This window comes from Bufo gargarizans, chromosome 8 (genome assembly GCF_014858855.1).
Source record: "Bufo gargarizans isolate SCDJY-AF-19 chromosome 8, ASM1485885v1, whole genome shotgun sequence".
NCBI classification, from domain to species: Eukaryota; Metazoa; Chordata; class Amphibia; order Anura; family Bufonidae; genus Bufo; species Bufo gargarizans.
This window is the reverse complement of record NC_058087.1, coordinates 194489816-194513276: the sequence shown is the minus strand read 5'-3', so window position 1 is coordinate 194513276 and position 23461 is coordinate 194489816. Positions and strand designations below refer to the sequence as shown.

Below are 23461 nucleotides of genomic sequence, written 5' to 3'. Positions count from 1 at the left end.
GTGCTTTTTTCTCCAAGAAACTCTCGGCCGCCGAAAGAAATTATGATGTTGGGAATAGAGAGTTGTTGGCCATCAAATTGGCCTTTGAAGAGTGGCGTCATTGGCTAAAAGGGGCTACCCATCCGATTATGGTATTTACTGACCATAAGAATCTGGCTTACTTGCAATCTGCAAAGCGTTTAAATCCTAGGCAGGCTAGATGGTCATTGTTTTTTACCAGGTTCAATTTTGTGTTCACCTATCACCCTGGGATTAAAAACATCAAAGCAGATGCGTTGTCACGTAGCTTTCCAGGGGGGATTCGAAGGATCCCGCTCCAATTTTGGCTGATTGGGTGGTGGTTTCCACTCTTTAACCCGAGCTGGAGCCGGAAGTGTTGGGGGTTCAAGAGGAGGCACCTGATTCTTGTCCTCCAGTCAAGTTGTTTGTTCCTTGCGGGACATCCTGGAAGTAGATCCACTGTAGATCTTATTTCCCGGAGATTCTGGTGGCCAGGGTTGCGTAAAAGTGTTAAGGGTTATGTAGCAGCTTGTGAGACCTGTGCAAAGTGAAAGTGGCTCACACTCGGCCATCAGGATCTCTTCTTCCTTTGTCCATCCCATCTCGTCCTTGGACGCATTTATACATGGACTTCATTACTGATTTGCCGAGTTCCTCTGGGAAAACTATGATTTTGGTGGTAGTGGACCGCTTCAGCAAGATGGCTCACTTTTTCAGGTTTGCCCAATGCGAAAACTCTCGCTCAGGTTTTTATTAATAACATTGTGAAATTACATGGCATTCCCTCTGATGTGGTGTCTGATAGGGGGACGCAATTTGTTTCCAGGTTTGGGAGGGCGTTTTGTTCACGTCTGGGTATTCAGTTGTCTTTCTCTTCGGCTTTTCATCCTCAGTCGAATGGTCAAACTGAGCGCACTAACCAAAACCTGGAGACCTATTTGAGGTGTTTTGTCACTGAGATTTAGGATGAGTGGTCCTCGTTCTTGTCTTTAGCTGAGTTTGCCTTGAATAACTGTAGGCAGGAGTCAACTGATAAGTCACCATTTTTTGGCGCATATGGTTTTCACCCTCAGTTTGGTACTTTTTCTGGGACCGAATCTTCTGGGATACCGGAAGAGGAGAGATTCTCTTCCTCTTTGTCATCTGTCTGGTGGAAGATTCAAATTCATTTGAAAAAAATGGGTGAAAGATATAAACGGATGGCTGGCAAGAGACGTATGACTGGTCCGGACCTGTGTGTGGGTGATTTGGTGTGGTTGTCCACTAAAAACATTAAGCTGAAGGTACCCTCTTGGAAATTGGGTCCAAAATGTATTGGCCCTTACAAAATCTAAGCCATTGTCAATCCCGTGGCGTTTCGTCTGGAACTTCCGCAGGCTTGGAAGATCCATAATGTGTTTCACAGGTCCTTGTTGAAGAAATATGTGGAACCTGCGGAACCATCTCCTTTGCCTCCTCCTCCTGTTTTGGTTGATGGTAATCTAGAGTTTCAGATCTCTAGATTTCTTAACTCATGTGTTCTGCGGGGTTCCCTTCAGTACCTTGTGCATTGGAGGGGATATGGTCCCGAGGAAAGAATGTGGGCTCCGGCTACCGATATTAATGCTAGTCGCCTTGTCAGTGCCATTCACAGGGCACACCCGGATAAAGTTGGGCCTGGGTGTCCGGAGGTCACCTATAGAGGGGGAGGTACTGTCACGCCCTGCCCTGTGGGTGTTCTGAGGATATCTGTCAGAGTTGCTGCACGTGACTCGATCTGACAGTTTGTTTTGTTGTGGGTTAGAACTGAATCCCACCTCCTCCCAGGTGTTGTTCTTTAGGTAATTGGTGAGGCTATTTATTCCTTCCTCTCCCTATAGCCTTTGCGGGTTATAGTTCTGCCTTGTGTGAGCTCTGGAAGTTTGGTGGATCGTCTGCTCCAACACATCTCTAGATAAGTCCTTTTCCGTTTTTCCTTCTGTGTCTGTTTTTACTAGGCCTCTAGGGTGACGCTAGCTCCTTCGGTTGTTGACGGAGCTTGGTGTCTCTTTACCTCTTCCCTACAGCTGAGGGTTTGGTTCAGTGTGTTATAGTCCATGTTCCATCCACAGGACAAGGAGAGCCATCCTTGACCCACTTTCTTTTGTTATAGTCTTAGGTACGTGGGCATGTGCATATCTACCATCGAGATATGCACATGGGTATAGCAGCTTAGGTAAAGTGTTTTAGGGATTGCTAGGAGGTAACCCCTTTGTTCCCTAGCATTTGGGGCCTAGTCAGTTGTTCTGTTTGCTTTGTCGTGTTCTGTTTCCTTCCCTTATCTTACCTACCGTGACAATATCACTTGGCGTCACAAACGGGATCTCTTACAACATCTTAAAGGAACCCGTGGCAGCACACCGTTGCACATATGTGAATAAACTTTCCATAGCGGGTATAAAATTTACAAATTTGTAAGTCACTTAATAATTTTTATTTATTTTTGCTTTGAGAATCATTTTATATTCTGTTTTATATTGTGTGCAGTTAATTTTTTATTTTTTTTGTCTGTATATGTTGGTCTTAGGCTACATGCACACGACAGAAAAAAATGGACATCACACGTCTGTTTTAAGACCAATGGTAGTCTATGGGGTTATTCACTTGGCAGTTTTTTTGACGGCCGGTGAATAATGGACGTCAAAAAATAGAATATGGTCTATCTTGTCCGTTTCTCATTGAATGGGTTTTTAAAGTCTATTTCTCAGAAAGTCATGAATGAAAAAAACGTCTGTTAAAAATGGACAGTTTATCAGTTTATCCGTTTATCCGTGTGCATGTCGCCTTAATGTCAGCTTCATTAATTAACGTTTGCTTCACCTCGGCCCAATTTATCTTACTGACGGCCCTATTGTAATTTATGTGACAGTTTTCTGCACCTCTAAGGACATTATATTTGGCTCCTTTATCAGTTCGGAGGGGCGTCCCTAGTCTCCTCCTGCTCCCCGCTCTGTCTTTTCCCGCCAAATTATCTGTTTAAACTGAAGCTCTCTGTGTTTATAGTGTATTGTACCTGACGAAGGAATCGGTACGATCCTGAAACGCGGTTTGTCGCACCAATAAAGTTCTCCTGTACCGTTCCTGGAGCTGTGACCTCAGCAGTGTTGCGATCAGCCTGGATTTATTCTACTAGTCTTCTATCCTTACTGTAAGAGCAGTGAGACTATGGAGCTCTCCACCAGAGGAGGTGGTGATGGTCCATTCATCCTACAGGTTCTAGAGGGACCTCAATGTCTTTCCTGAAAAATCTAATATCACAAGTTACCTCTGCTAGGACTTGATGGACCTGTGTCTATGTAAAGTTGATGATCTGGATTTGGATCTTATGCCGATCTATAAACTATATAAAAAGTGGGGAAATTTTTTTGGGGGGCAGCGCTAGATGATATTATAAAGAAAACACTCCTCATCCATGTGCTGCCCCCCTGGACTCAGGGAGCGTCTAATAACCTGCAAGGACATAGGCGACATTTCATCCCCTAATCTTTGTACGGACAGAACTTTATTGTACTGCAGTTTTGTAGGTGATTTCTCCTCTTCTCCTTACTGGTTCTGGAGGAGGATTCTCTCTATGGACAGGAGGAGTCACTACAACTACTCCACCAGGATCCTCACCAGATCCCGTCAGTGATCACTCATCATTGTCTTCCTCAGTATGAATCAGCAGTAAACACAATCTCTGAGCTGCAGGGGTTAATTCCTCTACAGGAGCTCTCCGCCCTCTTATGAAAAGAGACTTTTCCACTTTCCTGCTCCTCCGTACCACAATGGCGTCTGCTGATCTGAAGGCCGAGCTGGACTGCTCCATCTGCCTGAGCCTTTATACAGATCCTGTATCCCTGAGATGTGGACACAACTTCTGCCGCTCGTGTATTGTGAGTGCGCTGGATGCGCAGGAGGCAGCTGGAGTGTATTCCTGTCCTGACTGCAGAGCAGAATATCCGGAGCGTCCGGCCCTGGAGAAGAACAGGAAGCTGGGGAACATAGTGGAGCGTTTCTTATCTGCTCAGCCTGATATGGAGGAGACCAGGATTTTCTGTACTTACTGTACTAAGTCTCCTGTCCCGGCTGTGAGGACATGTCTGCAGTGTGAGACCTCCATGTGCCATAAACATCTCGGAGCCCATAACAAGTCAGTGGATCATATATTAACAGAACCCACCAGATCCTTGGGCATCAAAAAATGTTCCCTCCACAAGAAGGTTCTGGAGTTATACTGCCCGCAGGAGGCAGCTTGTGTGTGTGTGTTTTGCTGTCTGGTCGGCGAGCACAGGGGACACCAGGTGGAACTTCTAGATGAGGCGTCTGAGAAGAAGAAGAAGAAACTGAGGACATATCTGGAGGAACTAAACCCACAAAAAGCAAAAATTCAGACTAAACTTCAGAATCTGCAGGATCGTCAGAGGAATATCCAGGAGAAGGCCTCTGATAAGAGGAAGAAGGTCAGGAAGTTATTTATGGACATTAAGGAGCAACTGGAAATGGCAGAAAAGAAAGCGCTGAGCGAGATCTCCAGGCAGGAGGAGAAGATTGTGTCCCAGATATCTGATCTGATCAAGAAGCTGGAAATAGAGAAGGACGAGCTGTCCAGGAAGATGCGTCACGTGGAGGAGATGTGTCATGTCACCGACCCAATAAGACTCCTACAAGAAAGTGACATTACAGTATGTGGTCATGGAGATGATGAGGACACAGGGGGAGATGGTGGAGAGGGCAGGTCTGAGGATGGTCTGGATGAGGTTCTGATCTCACTGACCTTACACCGATCTATGAGGGATATTGTCACCAATGTCACATCAGAGCTCGGGCTCCATGTTCCAGACATATTGCTGGATGAGGACACTGCTCATAGACGTGTGAAGATATCAGAAGATCTGAAAACAGCAACAAGAACAGAAGAAGAACAGAACAGACCAGAATCACCAGGAAGGTTCCTGGATCGGTCCCAGGTGTTGAGCAGATGTGGCCTCTCCTCAGGAAGACATTACTGGGAGGTAGAGTGGGACCTGATAGGAGGATGTAACATCGGACTGTCCTATCCCAGTATAGAAAGGAAAGGACAGCAGTCTAGTATTAGATGTAATGATAAATCTTGGTCTCTGGTCATGTCTGGTGCAGGATGTGAAGTGTATCACCGCTCAGTCGGATCCCCCCTCAGTGTAGATAGAACATGTCCTAGACTTGGGGTCTTCTTAGACTATGAGGCCGGGCGTCTGTCCTTCTATCAGCTGTGTGACCCCATCAGACACTTACACACCTTCACCGCCTCCTTCTCTGAACCCCTACATGTTGTCTTCTCTGTGTGGGATGGAGCCTCTGTTAGAATAATAAGCTGAGGCCGATGCGTCCACGTCCGTTATAATCTCCGCCTATAAGTCACTATATAGCGCTGTATGGGCGGAGCCTCCGATCACACAATGTATATGGCGGCTCTATGGGGGGGGGGGTTACTGTACGATTATTTTATGTTCTGTTAAAGTTGTGTGAATTTTATTCTATATTTTGTATATCTAGGACTGTAATGAGTTAACTTCTTCTTTTCCAAGTGCCTTCCTCCCACACCTCTCTCTTTGTCTCAAGCTGGAGAGGAGAGAGAGGGGGGCAAAGAGCTGTGCTGTGAGAAGTGTCTGATTTCTCATCTTTCTACAGGTGTCCCATAGACTGTGGTGGAATGCGTAAGCCAATCATATGGCTTGATGATATATATATGTTATTCACTGCCTATAGAGAAGCACCTCTTTGAAGTGTCACATATGACGTAGGCAGTATTCTTGTTAGAATAAACTCCATTACAAAATGGCGACGATAACCAGATGTTTACATTAGTTCACATTCCAAAGTAGGACCCAGTGCGCAGGAGCCAGGGTGCTATCTCCTCTCTCTTATCGCTTCTTCCTTTTTGACCAATGAAACAAAGTTTTAAGCCTCAGTGAGGACTGCCCTCTTCTGAAGATGTATATACAGCTTAGGCCTCATGCACACGACCGTTGTTTCGTTCCGTGTCCGTTGTTCCGTTTTTCGTGATTTTCAGCAGACCCATTGACTTTCAATGGTTCCGTTAAAAAATCGGCTAAAGGCACTGTTTGGCATCCGCGTCCGTGATCCGTGGTTCCAGTCTGTCAAAAAAATATGACCTGTCCTATTTTTTACGCGGACAACGGTTCGTGGACCCATTCAAATCAATGGGTCCGCGAAAATCGCGGATGCACAACCGTTTGTCATCCGCGTCCGCGTCCATTTTATTAATCTTTTTCATGGCAAAACTGTCTGCCAGATTTGAGCCCAATAAAAAAAAATATATAATAATTTCAATACAGGAAGGAAGCTTCTGGTCATAGGTTATCACATTGCAGTTTACTACTGACCTGTGGTGATTGTTGTTTGGTGTAGTTTGCTGGTGATTTGATTGCCCAAAATTGTGACCATGCCAAAGTGGAACGTTGAAAAGCTGATAACTTTGGTGCAGGAGAGGCCTGAATTATGGGACAGCAGGCTCAACGTCTATCAGGACAGAGTCAGAAAGGATGTCTCCTGGGAGAAAGTGGCCAGGTCCATGAGGCGCGTGGAATGGCAAAAAGCCGATGCCAGAGGCCGGGCAGATTTAGGTAAGTGCCAGCAATGTCATTGCACTGTCCTGGTCCCTGTCTTGTCACTATTGAACTTGCTATTAATTACATGATGTGTTTAAAAACTGCATACGAGCGTGGAACACGGAGGTGAGCGTTCCGCGGTATCCCAGCCTGGCATCCTCTTTTGTTGCTATGATGTGGTGTGCTTTTTGTCGACCCTGAAGTACAGTCAGACCCTGGTATAGTTCATACGAGTGTATTACGGTACTGCAGTGGCGGCACTAGGTGCACGGCGTCCTAGCAACCAATAATGACATGAACTCCTGTTCTCACCAGGATGCTAGGCCGTGATACTGCCGAACGCTTAGCTCCATGTTCCTAAACTGTTTGTTTTTTACATTCACCTCCCTTATATTATATATGCCTATATATGGATTTTACATTTTAATTAATTCGATAAAATATACCCTACTCCTACTATGGGGTGTTTTTGAAATGCCTGGCCCTAGCTATGATACTGTAAACTGTAGTAATGGATACTATGCATGTGCACCTGCTAGTTGGTGGCACTTGTTCTAGTTGCGTATGCAATAGTTGACACTTAACGCATATTGTGCATTATTTTACGTACCAATGCCTAGCACGATTATTCCCTGGCTTCATGAACGTTTTTAATTAGTATGTCCAAACTGGCAGTACTGTAGCATGTGTTCTATTTTTATTCATTATGGCCGAATTATCCTCCGGTTGTTGCTATTTTTTGGATCATTTTTTATATTGAATTGTAAAAAAGGTCAATTTTATAAACCAGACAAAGTTTAAACTTGAAATTATTTTTTTTCACAATAGTGAAACAAACAAAGACTCGGTGGAACAGCTGCCGGGATCAGTTCCGCCGGGAACTGAATGAGCGGGGATGAAGTGGCGATGGGGGTGCCTGAAAAAGGCCATATATATACACCGCGCAATTGGAGTTTCTGAAGCCGGTGATGGATTTGAGGCCGTAAGTATATTTATAATATGTTATTTGACTATTGATCACCTCTTACCTCGGTGTATGTGCTTTTTTTTGATCCAAACTAAAAATGGGTAAAAAACCACACTCTTTCAGCAGTATGACGAGACAACACAAGCACATCGCACATGCCCTGCCCTCTGCCGTCTCTCTTTATCCTGTGTGCCACTTTATGTTTAATATATAGTCTTTTAGATATCTGATGGGATAGAGCGCTATCAGTGCTTGAAATTAGAAGGGAGATGACACTTGTGCATTGCACGTTTTTTATCATCATACTGCTGATTGACATCCATTTTGCCTGTTGTTTGGCGATCGTTAATATGAGAATGTGTACCTTTACATTGGATATGTTCGAAATATGCTAACGATTGGCCCAGGCCTTACCAGTCATAGGTGCGTGAATAGTGTTCCCATTTTTTTTTTATTTATATTTTTTTGTTTTTACCTTATATTTTATTATCAGGAACTCGTGACTATGAAAATTTCCTTTAACATTATTCTCTAGTTGTATTTCAATTTCCGAAAATGTTTGGCATCAGTTATTATTAAAAATGCTCAATACTTTGTACTATTATACATTGACTAATGATGCACCTTCTGCATTCCTGGTGCAGTATTTGAAGATAAACTTCCACCCTGACCTTATGAAGCATTCGAAATGTTCTGGAAGTAGTATTTTGGAAGCTTTAATAAACCAAAACGAGTGTGAGAGTGTACAAACTCGGCCACAATGCCGATGTGGAGAATTTCAGCACTTGGTTAGCTCCTAGAATGTGTTCACCATTTTTCGCACAGGACATCCACAAACCTCTATCAGTGTTCTGTTTTTTTTATGTTAAAAAAAGAGTACTTGCTCACAATAGGATTCATCAGTGATTATTTAGTGTTTATATGGATATGTTAAGTTTTCATCTCACGAGGATATTCCTCTTTTTCCAAAGTTTGGGCTTGCACAAACGAGTAGACAACTTTTTTATATATTTTTTATTTTTAAAAACCTATTGAAAATCCTGAATGTACAACATAAATTTAATATATGATTATCTATAATGTTTCCATACAGTACTGTGGACAGCTTGGAAGACGATCCGGAGGATTCGGATGCTGGTGGGAGTGAAACTCCGGCAGTTTTCTCACCGGAAAGCAGCCCCACCCATCCCCAGGCTGAGGAGCCACAACAACCACCTCTGGAGCCGCCAACCCTTTTACAGGGGACCCAGGAAACAACCCAGCAGCCTCATCCAAGGCGGAGACGCAATGTCCCTCAGGCTTCCTCGGCACCAGATACGAGGGAACAAATAGACGCCAGAGTGATAGAATTCCTGGCCAAGAGGAGGAGTGAGGGCCCGGAAGAAGCCGTGGTGAGGGGGCTGGGTCCTTTACTCAGGGGCGTCCCTGCCCACCGATTGAGCCCTTGCGTGGCGGGGATTGCCATGTTAATAGAGCTGTTCTCCTCCCCCTACGAGGAAGATATTGTCTCCGAGATCTACCACGTGAGACGCCGGATACTTGCGGCACGCGCTCAACATGTTTCCGGCCAAAGTCAACCCCAACCCTATGGCCCACCTGTACCTGGCCCATCTTACCAGGTGGCCCCAGAATCCAGCCGGCCAGCTTCACAATACTTTCCACAGGCTGCCACCTATGCCACTGCCCCACTGCCACAGCAACAGCAGAGGCCTGGCAGTTCTTTCCAGCCTGGTCCCTTCACCAGGGATTTGTTCGACCTGTAATTTGGTCTTCTAATGTTTTTATTTTATATTTATTGAATATTTTCTTTGGCTAATTTGTGCCAGCATACTTTTGGTAAAATGTTTTGGGAGACCTTTGGTTTCCTTCATTTAAAAAATAGTCAAAAAGAATGTGTCTTGTATTTATTTATAAAGCCTAACAAAATGTGATGGTATCCAAAACCTATAAAACTATGGGATGATGCTTTACAAACTACTCAACCATTTGTGGATGGAGAAGTAGCAATACAAATTAGATAGGGCAGTGATGGCTAACCTTTGCACTCCAGCTGGGAACGAATTTCAACTCCCAGCATGCTCCATTTATTTCTATGGTGTTTTTTTAACAAATCAACGAAGCAAGGGGGGCATCTTGGGAGTTGGAGTTTTACCCAGCTGCAGTGCCAAGGTTAGTCATCACTGATCTTGCTCTTTTTACTAGGTGTTGGGACCAACATCTATTTGTACGTGGAGCAATGGCAAAAAATAATAGATGAGAGTAGAATGCACAAATGGCCAAACACACCTTTTCTAAAATATTTTGTTGGGGAGAAATATAAGATTATCCTAATGTTTGAACTGAAAACCTATTGGCTATGTGCATTTTCAACCATCAACACTTACAATTGTTTCTTTTGGGTTGCAAAAAAGCATATCATGTTTGAGGACGACATGTAGAATGTGACAGTGTAAATTTCTAATTTTCAACTAGTTTTCAAATATATATCATTCATATTTCTAAAGACACTTCAAAAAGACACAAACAATACTTGTAGTAGTAAAACAAGTTTATTTTACATGGTGACGGCCACTTATTAAAAAACATTTTTAGAGGTATTAGAAGGTTTTTGGAAACATACAGGGAGTGCAGAATTATTAGGCAAATGAGTATTTTGACCACATCATCCTCTTTATGCATGTTGTCTTACTCCAAGCTGTATAGGCTCGAAAGCCTACTACCAATTAAGCATATTAGGTGATGTGCATCTCTGTAATGAGAAGGGGTGTGGTCTAATGACATCAACACCCTATATCAGGTGTGTATAATTATTAGGCAACTTCCTTTCCTTTGGCAAAATGGGTCAAAAGAAGGACTTGACAGGCTCAGAAAAGTCAAAAATAGTGAGATATCTTGCAGAGGGATGCAGCACTCTTAAAATTGCAAAGCTTCTGAAGCGTTATCATCGAACAATCAAGCGTTTCATTCAAAATAGTCAACAGGGTCGCAAGAAGCGTGTGGAAAAACCAAGGCGCAAAATAACTGCCCATGAACTGAGAAAAGTCAAGCGTGCAGCTGCCAAGATGCCACTTGCCACCAGTTTGGCCATATTTCAGAGCTGCAACATCACTGGAGTGCCCAAAAGCACAAGGTGTGCAATACTCAGAGACATGGCCAAGGTAAGAAAGGCTGAAAGATGACCACCACTGAACAAGACACACAAGCTGAAACGTCAAGACTGGGCCAAGAAATATCTCAAGACTGATTTTTCAAAGGTTTTATGGACTGATGAAATGAGAGTGAGTCTTGATGGGCCAGATGGATGGATTGGTAAAGGGCAGAGAGCTCCAGTCCGACTCAGACGCCAGCAAGGTGGAGGTGGAGTATTGGTTTGGGCTGGTATCATCAAAGATAAGCTTGTGGGGCCTTTTCGGGTTGAGGATGGAGTCAAGCTCAACTCCCAGTCCTACTGCCAGTTTCTGGAAGACACCTTCTTCAAGCAGTGGTACAGGAAGAAGTCTGCATCCTTCAAGAAAAACATGATTTTCATGCAGGACAATGCTCCATCACACGCGTCCAAGTACTCCACAGCGTGGCTGGCAAGAAAGGGTATAAAAGAAGAAAATCTAATGACATGGCCTCCTTGTTCACCTGATCTGAACCCCATTGAGAACCTGTGGTCCATCATCAAATGTGAGATTTACAAGGAGGGAAAACAGTCCACCTCTCTGAACAGTGTCTGGGAGGCTGTGGTTGCTGCTGCACGCAATGTTGATGGTGAACAGATCAAAACACTGACAGAATCCATGGATGGCAGGCTTGTGAGTGTCCTTGCAAAGAAAGGTGGCTATATTGGTCACTGATTTGTTTTTGTTTTGTTTTTGAATGTCAGAAATGTATATTTGTGAATGTTGAGATGTTATATTGGTTTCACTGGTAAAAATAAATAATTGAAATGGGTATATATTTGTTTTTTGTTAAGTTGCCTAATAATTATGCACAGTAATAGTCACCTGCACACACAGATATCCCCCTAAAATAGCTAAAACTAAAAGCAAACTAAAAACTACTTCCAAAAATATTCAGCTTTGATATTAATGAGTTTTTTGGGTTCATTGAGAACATGGTTGTTGTTCAATAATAAAATTAATCCTCAAAAATACAACTTGCCTAATAATTCTGCACTCCCTGTATAGCAAATCCATTAATGATGTTTCTAAAATTGGAAAACCAAACATCTTGTTTTGGTCCAAAAAGATTGATTAGCTTTTAGTTCCAAAAAACCTCAGCCCGCAAGCCCACGTCAAGGGTCCTCATTGTCTTGCGAGTCCCTACACTCAACTATGTCTAAAATTACATAAGCTATCTGGAAAACAAAAAACAAAACTAACGAGCACAGAAGAAATCAAACACTACCACGAATTGCGTCTCTCTGCCATGGCAAGGACCCCTCTGGGCTTAAAAAGTAGTCTGCATAGAGTTCTCGAACTGCAATGCCTGCAGTCCCAGGTCGTCTATGCAGGGTCCAATCCAAGCCCAAACCTGCTGACGCGGGCAAATCTTCCATGTCAACAGAAGAGGAAGCCTCGTGAATCCTGGTGAAGTTGTGTAGAACAACACAAGCTTGAATCACCAGGGTCGCATTCTCCGGATCCATCTGTATGGATGACAAAAACACCCTCCATTTGCTAGAGAGTATCCCGAAAGTGCACTCAACATACCGACGGGCACGAGTCAACCGGTAGTTGAAAATACGCCTCCTGACATCCAAACCACGCTTTGGAAAGGGCCGCAAAACATGGTGAGTTAATGCAAACCCTTCATCCGCCACGATGACAAATGAAGCCGGCGGACCTGCATATCCGGGCAGTCTTCTGGACTCGGGCAGGGCAAGCTGGTTGGCACGAAGCCGATCACCCATTCTAGAAGAACTAAAGATGCGAGCATCCGCAGTGCTTCTATAGGCCCCGATATCAACCATTATAAACCGGTAGTTACTGTCAGCAACAGCCATCAGCACTACCGAAAAATATTGCTTATAATTGAAGAAACGGCTCCCTGAGTGTGGCGGCTTCTTCACACGGATGTGCTTGCCATCCATTGCCCCGATGCAGTTTGGAAACTGCGCAGAATTTTGGAAGCCCTCAGCGATCCGAAGCCAATCATCCACCTTGGGCTGCGGCATCACCGTCTCTCGGAGTTGCTGCCAGATGACCTGGCAAGTGTGACGTACAATCCGAGATATCGTCGAGGTTCCTAACAGAAACTCAAAATGCAGGGATGCAAATGAGTTCCCCGTTGCAAGGAATCTGTGGAAAAATGGAAAGAAAAAAAATCAAACAGCGGCAAATCAAAGGGAACATCAGATACATCAATGACATATAATTTTGTACACCAGATAAGATTTAAAAGACCCTATGTCCATTGTGGCCAAAACCAAAAAATTAAGGCAAACACTAGGGGCTACGAGCAAAACACTACCAGCTATTGGGGTGTGGGCAGTACGACCAGAACTAAGTTACAAGTACTGTCTTTAGCCCCTTTGAAATGTACGTTATTGGCGACTTAAAACTTATGTGAACATTAAGGCATGATGAGGACGAAAGATGAAAATAACAGGGTTTGGCAACAACCTCAAACACACAAAAGAGGGTACAGACTGTCATATAGGCTTCAAGCAGGGTGGTGCACGCAGCTAGGCATCCTGACTGAGGGTCCAAAAGCTTAAAGACACTACAATATAAATCTGATGCAGTCCCCAATAAAGTTTGAAAAAAAATTGTGATTTAGTCACTCACACGGCCAGGATACAAACTGCTGTAACCTGGTGCCTGACTGAGCCAAAAATCCATTTTGTCACAAACTATTCTGGCGAGTGCTGCGGAGTATTGTAGTGTCTTGAGGACGTTTGCGGAACCAAAGTTTGAAACTTGCACATACGAATAGACAACCTTCAATATTTGGGTGTTATGTGTCAGGGATTAACGGTTAGTACAAGAAAAAGCTAACAATAAAATTAAACCAAACATTATGGCAAAAGAAAGGTTACTTCAGCAAACAGAAGCACATGTCTAACAGCAGCCATTTTAAAACACATGTTCCTCCTGACAGAGGCCGTGCACATTACTGTTGAAGCTTGATAAATTATATATTGCTTACCGCAACGTGACGATGAGCCTTTCCTCAGGAGTAATGCTGCGCCTCATATTGGTGTCCTTAAAGGTAAGGACAGTACGTAGAGACGACAGCAAGCGATCAAATGTATTGACTGACATCCTGCAGAAGGAGAAAACTTCTCTGGATGCAGCCGCAGATCTTGGTATAGGGTATGGAAGTGTCCTTTCCGGTAACGTTGTGAAACAATCGGATGGACCCAAAATCTACGCCTTCTACTAGGTTCCTCAGGCAACAAAGGAGTGCGCGGTCCCCATCGCCGAGAAACAAGCCACTGCATTAAGACCTCTTCCTCAGATGCATCATCCATGGTGAAATTGCAAAGAAAAGCAACCAAAATCCCCTCTGTACTCTGTGCAGACTACAGAAAATGGCCACAAAACCAAACTCAGGTGCACTTCATTTATACCAGTATCCTGGGTGGAGTTATAAAAATTTCAATTTTTTAACCATTCCTTCTTTAAAGACGGTCCGCAAAAAAAACCCGGAAACACGGACACACGGAAACACAACGGAAGGAAAAACGGACACGGATCACGGAACAACGGAACCCCCTTTTGCGGACCGAGAAAAAATACTGTCGTGTGCATGAGGCCTAACTCTGTGTAATAAAAGTTAGAGATTGCTTTCTGTGTCTTCTGTGTCAGTGTCTAGTCTCTCAGCCACGCGTGGATATTAACCCCGGGGGGGGGGGTACATTGATTTGGAGCACCAGAGTGTATCTTAAATGCCCTAATTTAGGGCGGTTTCAACATTCCTTGAAGATCAGATCCAGAATCGATGCTTGAGACAAATGAAAAGTTACGTCGTCTGCACACGAGTTCGGGTGAACGCACATCAGACCCGCAGCGTATCCGCACCAATACCTGCAATGTGTGATTACGGTTTTTGGTGCGGATAAGATGCGGTTTTCCACTGAAAAGGGTGAAATCCGCAGCTAAAACCACAAACATAACTGACGGGCCGCAGATCTGGGAATCCGCACGGAAATAATCGGCGAAGTGTACGTGATCGGGGTAATCTCATACACTTTGCTGGTGCTGTAATTCGTTACGGTTTTTTCACATGGGAATTCGCGTGGAAAGACTGAGCGTATTCCGCACCGTGCGCAGATGGCCTTCGGGTACAAGCGCACGGTGCGTATTACCTGCTGGTTTTCCAGAGTGAAATAATACCGCCTAAGCAGATGGGATTCCCAGTATCTCATCTACACGGAGCGGAAGTTTCCTGCGCCAGGAGTGACCTGCGGAGCAGATCCGGAGATCTGCGGCCGGTGGATTGTCCGTGTGGATTTCTCCCTTTACAATGCAGAGGGGGAGATCTGGGGAAATCCGTGTCAGGATCTGCAGGTAACAGGTGTGGATCCTGGAGCGGAGATACACCGCCGAGTGCACGTACCTCATGGGGGCATCATTAACCCTTCCCCGTCCTCCACTGAGGTCGCTGTAGGGGCTTCTTTATGTTTCGGGGACACATTTGGGGAACATATAATTATTAATCAGCTTTTCCTATTTCTGTAGAGATGTGACAATGTGGCGCTTCTTTCCGCACTATACGCGGCATTTGTTGTGTTTTTCCCTTTTTATGGAATAAATGTCTGACTACTTCTAATCAGCAGTGGCCACAGTGTCCCCTCTCTCCTCCTCAGTGGCAGTTCTAGGTGAAAGGGGGCCCTGGGGCGAAAAACAATAAGGGCCACCCCCCATGACACATTGTGGGGCACAGTGTAGGCTATATGTGTATAACAAACATTTTTCATATGAAAACTTACAATTACTTGGCCCTTGGGGATCTCGGACACCACTTCCACAGGAAAAAATGCGTATAGCAGCACAACGAAAAATGTAAGTCTTATCTTGTGGTGGTGCCAGCCGTGTTGGGAGCCAGTCAGAAGTTCCCCCTTGGATGCGTCGTATAGAAGAAACCGCAGCACTCTCCTGTCTTCAATTCAGTGGAATTTATTTCACCAGCAAAAAAAAATGCGACGTTTTGACCGTAAAGGTCTTTCTCAAGCAGAAGCTTGTTGCTTGAGAAAGACCTTTACGGTCGAAACGTTGCATTTTTTTTGCTGGTGAAATAAATTCCACTGAATTGAAGACAGGAGAGTGCTGCGGTTTCTTCTATACGGGACACCACTTCCACACTTTGGCCGGGGGCTCGGCGGAGCTGATGTGTTTTATCCTAATGAGAAAGATTTCATAATAAGGATTTGGAGAAGGGGCAGAGGTATAGTGTAAGAGATGTAAAAAATAGGCACCCCATAAGAATAAACTAATATCTATATAATTTTTAGCTTCAACAATCCACAAGTATGACTGTATTATATTAACTTCATGACATTGCTATTAACCACCAGTAGATGGCAGCAGAGCGAAAGCTTGAATAGCAGAGCTACAAACAGCAAAGGGGAACTGAATAACGCAGATCTTGGTTTATGGGAGGACAGGATTTACTGCTACATTTCCTGTATCCCCCATATACTGAAGGTGATGTGTTTGTTCATTCCAGGTAAGGGAACACAGATTCAGAGCCATAAATAGGCTAAAATGATGTAAAACACATTCCTATAATCAGCTAAGGCTGCTGGTGATGCAGTGTGAGTATATACAATATGCACCAGTGCTAGTGAAGGACAATGAGGTCTCACATGGTACTAATATGTAGTGACTATGATTACTATAGAAGCCGATGTCCCTCTGTGATATTATACTGCACTATTGGTTTACTGTGATGCAGATTAAATAATCCGAGAGCAACTCTCATGTTAATGGTTTAATATCTCTTATAGGAAAGTTTTACCTGTTATTGAGAATGTATTATTGAATATAGAGATGTGTATTAATGTAGGAGGACAGGATTTACTGCTACATTTCCTGTATCTCCATACTGAAGTTGATGTGTTTGTTCTTTCCAGAACATGTTCAATAAAATCACTTCTGTCTTCACCCAACCGCTCCCTTTGCAGATTGGAATTATTGACCATACTTTCAGCATATGTGCAACAATAGCAGAGCAGGGAGAGGCCGGTGCTGCTACTAGGGGGTCATACCATGGGGCAGTAATAAAGCCCACCATAATGCCCCCCCCCCCAATAGAAATAATTCTCCTTATAATGTCCCCATAGTGCTCCTATAATGTGCCAGTATAAAATACCCCTATATAGTGCCCCCAGTAAATGCCCCAAGAGTGCTCCTCTCCCCCTCCCTTCTAGTGCCCCCCATAATATACCAGTATAAAAGGCCCCATATATAGTGCCCCAGTAGTTGCCCTCAGTGTCCACCATAATTTGTAAGTATAAAATACCCCTTCTCAGTGCCTTCGTAGATGACCCCATAGTGCTCCTCTCCCCCCTTCCCCATAGTACCAACCATAATGTGTCCTAGTATAAAATGCCCCTATACAGAGCCCCCATATAAAATAACCGTTCTTTGTGGCCTCAGTAGATGCCCCTATAGTGCCCACCAATAATGTGCCAGTAAGAAGTGCCCCCAATGTGCCAGTAAGAAGTGCCCCCACTAATGTGCCAGTAATAAGTGCCCCCATAGATGTCCCCAAATAATGTGCCAGTAATAAGAGCCCCCCCACCATCATGTGCCAGTAACCAGAGGACCCCCCCTATTATGTGCCAGTAGCCAGAGCCTCCCCTATCATGTGCCAGTAGCCAGAGCCTCCCCTATCATGTGCCAGTAGCCAGAGCCCCCCCTATATCATGTGCCAGTAGCCAGAGCCCCCCCATATCATGTGCCAGTAGCCAGAGCCCCCCCATATCATGTGCTAGTAGGCAGAGCCCCCCCATATCATGTTCCAGTAGCCAGAGCCCCCCCATATCATGTGCCAGTAGCCAGAGCCCCCCCTATATCATGTGCCAGTAGCCAGAGCCCCCCCATATCATGTGCCAGTAGCCAGAGCCCCCCATCATGTGCCAGTAGCCAGAGCCCCCCATCATGTGCCAGTAGCCAGAGCCCCCCCATATCATGTGCCAGTAGCCAGAGCCCCCCATCATGTACCAGTAGCCACCAGTATTGTACACAAAAAAAAAAAAACACTTATACTTACCTTAGTGTCAGCGATGCGATGCAGCCTCTTCCGGCCTGTGTCCCGTGCTGTACGGCTCCGGCCTAGTGCCTGCATCCTATCAGAGGAAGGGGAAGGGACACGCCTCTCCCTCCCCTGCCGCACAGCCATCTGTATGGTTGTCCTGAGGATGGCGATACAGATGACTATGGAGATGAGCGCTTCCACAATGGAAGTGCTCATCTCCGTGTGACTGTCCTGCCGCCGCTGCCCCCACGAAAATATAGTTAGTTACGGGTCGGCGCGGGGGGGGGGCCCCTAAGGACTTGCCTATATGGGCCCCCCTTGCCTATATGGAAGCGCCGGCCCTGGTTTTAGTCCCTAAGGGGGCTAATAGTTAGTAAAAAAAAATAAAAAATAAAAAAACACACCAAAATATTAATTATAAATGAAAAAGAAAGATTTACAAAAAAAACTACACGTTAACAATAAACATATTCATTTTCATCAGATTTGTGTAGGAAATTTAATATTTTTTTTCATAAATGAAAATTCACAAAATATCGGTATAAATTATCGGCTATCGGCCTGAAAGTTCACAGATTATCGTTATCGGTATCGGCCCTAAAAGATCAATATCGGTCGATCCCTACCTAATAAGGGTACTGATTATAACTTGCATAGCCTTTTCACCACATTTAGTCCTCGGGGGGGGGGGGGGGGATTGGATGCCTCTAAGGCCTTTGACAGGGTGGAGTGGAGATCCCTCTGGAAGGTCTCAGGATGGGTTTTGGAACTAAGTTTATAAATATGGTTAAGCTTTTGTATAAATCTTCTCGGGCGAGGCTGAATATTAATAAGGTGCATTATATTGGGGAGGGGCACTCGTCAAGGATGTTCATTATCCCCATTATTATTTGATATTCACATTGAGCCCCTGGCCGTTAGAGTCAGGCAGGATCCTATGATTGAAGGTTTTGGGACATTGGGAACAGAGGATCGTATTTCCCTATATGCTGATTTTATATACAACATACTGACTCTACACTCCTGAGGGTTATTCGAGTTGTTAATTTCTTTTGTGAGGTTTCGGGTCTAGATATTAATTGGTCTAAAACTATTCTTATGCCCCTGGATAGATGACAACCCTTTACTGAGGAGTTGCTTAGTAACATGAGGATCTCCGATTAGAATATTTGGGTATTATTATTCCTGCTAGGATCCAAGATTTCCTACAGTTGAATCTGATCCCATTGATAACTAAATTGAGATCTAAAATAAAGATATGGCTTCGTCTCCCGTTATTTAGAGCAGATAGAATATCTTTGGTGAAGACGGTGATTTTGCCCCAATTATATCCTCGGGAACTCCCCAGTATTGGGCAGACTAGATGGGCCAAATGGTTCTTATCTGCCGACACATTCTATGTTTCTAGTATGGATTGAAGATACGTTTTTTAAACTGATTGAGAGAATTATTAATGATCTACTCTGGGGGAGAAAGCGAGTAAGGCTTAAATTGGAGCTTTTTTATAAGCCGATGGAGGATTAAATCTTCCCTGTTTCAAAGGCTACTTTATAGCAGCACAGTTATGGTTGGGAGAAAAGTCCACTTTGTAGAACCTTGATAAAGAAGTTGCCACATGATAATATTTTAACTTGAATCCGGTCAATTAATTAATCCCCAACAGGATTATAGAGCTGCTGCGAAGCTACTTATTAAGTCTTGGAGTACTATCAGAGATTGGCTGGGGATAATGGGATCTCTTTGCTGTAGGCCCCTTTGGCATAAACATTATCTACAGGCTGTAGACGAACTGGTTGGGGATCAGTATTGGCAAAATAATAATATTTGGTATCTTTCACAGGTGGTTGGAAATGGTCATATTTTCTCCTTTTTGGAGTTAGCACAAAAGAGAAAACATTTCTAATTTATCTTGGTTTTCGGTATTTTCAGTTACGTTCGGCACTTTCTAGTATAAAGGAAAAATTGTTTTTTGATATTGATACTTCTCGATTCTTGCATGATTTGATAGTAAAGCTTAAGATTTCTCAATGTTATAAATATTTACTTAAATCACGATTTATTAATTTACAGTTCCCTGGGCAAAAAGCTTGGAGAAGGGATTGCTCAATGATTCAATTGGATGATTGGGATTATATATTGGGGAATGTGGTATTGGTTTCTCACAATTTTAATAATATACTGGTTTAATGTAATATTTTACACAGAATTTATATGACACCTTTTTGGCTTAATAAATGGGGTTTCAGAAGCACTTCTAATTGCCCACGATGTAATACACCTGAGGCCGATCATTTACATATGTTTTGGACCTGCACAGGGTAATACACAATTATACCACTCAAAAATTGAAAGTGGCGGGGGGGCGTGGTCTGGCTGCCTAGGCGGATGGGTGTGTAGAGCCTGAGCTCCTGTTCCAGCACCGTCTAAAGCGACAAAAAGCGGACTTCTCATCTAACACTGAGACCCAATTGCACTTTCTAGCAGGGTGAAACACCCCCAGACATGACGGGGCGAAGAAAGAAGGTGGCTAAGCAGCCTAAACTCACGAAGTTTTACTTTTCTAGAGACAACGGAGAAATCCAAGATGGCGCCGGAAATGACACAGGCCCTCCCGGTAAGCGCGCAGTGACTACAGACGCGCCGCTGACTTCCCCTGCACCGAGCCTGCGGAGATCACTTTCAGACTCGGCGCTTCATACCCAGCTGGGTCTGGGGGACGGAGAAACGGACGCAGGCGGGGGTCCAGACGAAGCCGCAAATCGGACCGAAGCATATGGCCAGGATGGCAGAGTCCACTCACCTGGCGGGGCTTTGCGGGACCTCGCCTCGGGCCATCAGGACACTACATGGTCACAGACCAGTTGGGGGACAGTTTCTACACCTCCGGGGGGGACCACTAAGCCTGCCCAGACAACCCCAAATGATGAGGGGGAAGCGGCGCTGCAAGCGTTACCGGTGACTAATACTGCCCTCACAGACACTGCCATGAGGGACATGCTGATCCTACAGAGGCGCTCAATGTTGTTGGACATAAAGTCCATAATAGCTCCGATACGCTCAGACATTGCTGATCTGGGGGCCCGGACGGACCACCTGGAAAATAAGTTTGGGGACTTTGCGGCCTCGCATAATGCGTTGATTGACGCGCACGCAGATTTGGAAGCAGAGGTGGAGAGCATTAAAGCCAAAATGGCCGACCTGGAAGACAGAAGCAGGCGAAATAATATCAAGCTGAGAGGGATCCCAGAGTCGGTGTCCCCCAAGGATATCCCTGATTACGTGCGGTCTCTCCTGAAAGCGGTGTTACCGGACTGTCACGAGAGAGATCTGGAAATAGACAGGGCGCACCGTGTACCGCGCCCACGCCACCTGGATGAGTCGGTACCCCGAGATGTACTAGCTAGGGTGCATTTCTTCAAAATCAAAGAACAGCTGCTGGCGTCTGCGAGGAAAAACGGAGGCCTTCCTGCGCCTTTCCACAAGGTGCTCATATATGCGGATCTGTCTGCGGCTACCCTGCGACTGAGAAGAGCCTTTTTACCAGTCACGGCGTCCCTTAGAAGCGCGGACATACCTTATAGGTGGGGTTTCCCGGTACGCCTGTTGATTCATCGTGGGGGAGAGATCCATGCTGTTAAGGCTTTGGAAGAGGGGCTGAAGCTACTGCAAAGATGGAACATCCCTGTCCACGCAGCTGAGGAAGCTTCACACCAGGCCCCTGCTAAAGTCAGGAAAGACTGGTCGAGAGTTCGCTGAATACAGCTTCTTTCAGGGCGAGTGTACCTTGCCAATCAGGTGCTGTACGTCAGTACAGGTTTTTGTCATCCTTGCATGCCTTTTTGTCCTAGGTTGCAGACAGGACATTTGCCCTACACTTGGTAAGGAGTCTTATTAGGCTCTATATGTTTTATGTTGAGATGTTATTGCTGTCGTACCTCCTCTGTTTTGGGGGGCTGCAGTTGTTGAGTATTAACGATTTGCCTGTATCTTCGAGTGCTACCTTTGTCAGGAAGGCGCGGACGTCCTCGCTGGGAGTCGTTCCGTGTCTGATTTCAACTTTATTACCTACTACTATGCAATTGCTGTTTATTCTGATATATAATGGTAATAACCTTTGCTAGTCTGAATGCCTATGGCGTAAACAGTCCTATGCGTAGGTCCCATCTGTGGAGGGAAGCTAAACTGTTGAAATGTGACATTTTGGGAATTCAGGAAACACACTTGATTCAAAGTGATGCGTTTAGATTAAAGCACCCTCTGTTCCCCCACATATTTCAGTCACACTTTCATACGAAATCTAGGGGGGTCATGATAGCAGTTAAGAATACAGTTGCGTTTAAGCATATAGCGGACCATGCGGATGCTATGGGGAAATATGTTATACTGATATGTACACTGAACAACGTGTTGTTCACAATAGTAGCATTATATGCACCCAATAAGGGTCAATTACATTTCCTCCGCAAGGTTTTGAAGGTGGTTAGAAAAAGGCAACAGGGAAAATTAGTGGTTTGTGGGGACTTCAACGTAACCTCCGACCCTATGGTTGATACCTCTTCGCCCACAACAAGGGCCACCCCCTCCCTAGCAGATACTTTCTGGAGAGAAGAACTTTATGACGTCTGGCGTATACACCATCCGTCCGCCAGGGACTACTCTTTCCACTCGGGAGTTCACAATACGTACTCCAGACTGGACATGTTTCTGGTGGACAGAGCACTTCTCCCACACGCGCAAGCCTCCTCCCTAGAAACTATCAAATGGTCGGACCACGCGGCTATAACTCTGGAAATCTCAGAAAAGGTTAGTTCCCCTCAAACATATATGTGGAGAAGTAGTCCATTCCTATTAGCTGATCCCCAATATAGGTCCAAAATAGAGGCAGATGTGAAGGAGTTTTTCCAACTAAATGATCCCTCGCAAACAGACCCCGTAACTCTGTGGAACGCCCATAAGGCATTCGTTAGGGGCTCCTTTATACAGCAGGGGGCGATTAGGAAAAAACGCATGGAAGCCAAAATGACAGACATATTGGCCAGATTGCGACTGGTGGAAACTAACAACAAAGCGAGACCTTCTCCACTTCTGGCTGAGGAAATAAAAGGCCTCAGACAGGAGTTGAGAGGATATATGCTTTCCACCTTTGAAAAAATGCACAGAAAATCGAAGGCGTCCTATTATTCACAAGATAATAAGGCGGGGAAGTTGTTAGCCTCGCGTTTTAAGGCCCGGTGTACTAAAAGTAGAATACCTCATATTATTCATCCACATACGCAGGAGAGGATCTATTCCACAATAGATATTGCCAATGGCTTTAAGGCGTATTATGCTGATTTGTACAACTTGCGTAATACCCAACCTACGCCAGATGAGATCAATGCTCAAGTTAACCACTATCTTAGGTCCCTGGAGTTGCCCACATTGGATAGCTCCCAGCTTCTAGGTCTTAATTCTCCGATTGAGGCCGGGGAGGTGGAAGCAGTGATCACGTCCCTTCCAAGAGACAAGGCGCCTGGCCCAGATGGCTTTGCCAGTCACTACTATAAGGAACTAAAACAGATCATTAGCCCCTTTCTAAAAGAGTTCTGTCAGTCAGCTATGAATCGTGGTTCCCTGCCAGCGGAGAATCTGCAAGCTCTAATAATAACTCTCCCCAAGCCTGGCAAAGAACCGGACAGGCCCCAGAATTTTC

At 44.8% G+C, this 23461-nt stretch overlaps 1 protein-coding gene across 3 annotated transcripts; it reads left to right on the top strand.

Annotated features, from left to right (window-relative positions):
- Nucleotides 1-3481: 3481 nt before the first annotated feature.
- LOC122944937 (E3 ubiquitin/ISG15 ligase TRIM25-like) lies at nucleotides 3482-9376 on the top strand. Of its 3 annotated transcripts, XR_006391073.1 has the most exons (4): nucleotides 3483-5012; nucleotides 6409-6623; nucleotides 7437-7590; nucleotides 8669-9376. XR_006391073.1 is itself a non-coding variant. In XM_044303686.1 (2 exons), exons 1-2 carry the CDS (start codon nucleotides 3744-3746, stop codon nucleotides 6460-6462), a joined length of 1323 nt encoding a protein of 440 aa, XP_044159621.1. In that variant the 5' UTR covers nucleotides 3483-3743; the 3' UTR covers nucleotides 6463-7388. The 3 variants fall into 3 exon arrangements, 2 of the variants coding, with proteins under 2 accessions (XP_044159620.1, XP_044159621.1); XM_044303686.1 differs by lacking the exons at nucleotides 7437-7590; nucleotides 8669-9376 and having other exon boundaries at nucleotides 6409-7388; XM_044303685.1 differs by lacking the exons at nucleotides 6409-6623; nucleotides 7437-7590; nucleotides 8669-9376 and having other exon boundaries at nucleotides 3482-5710.
- The last annotated feature ends 14085 nt before the right edge of the window (nucleotides 9377-23461 follow it).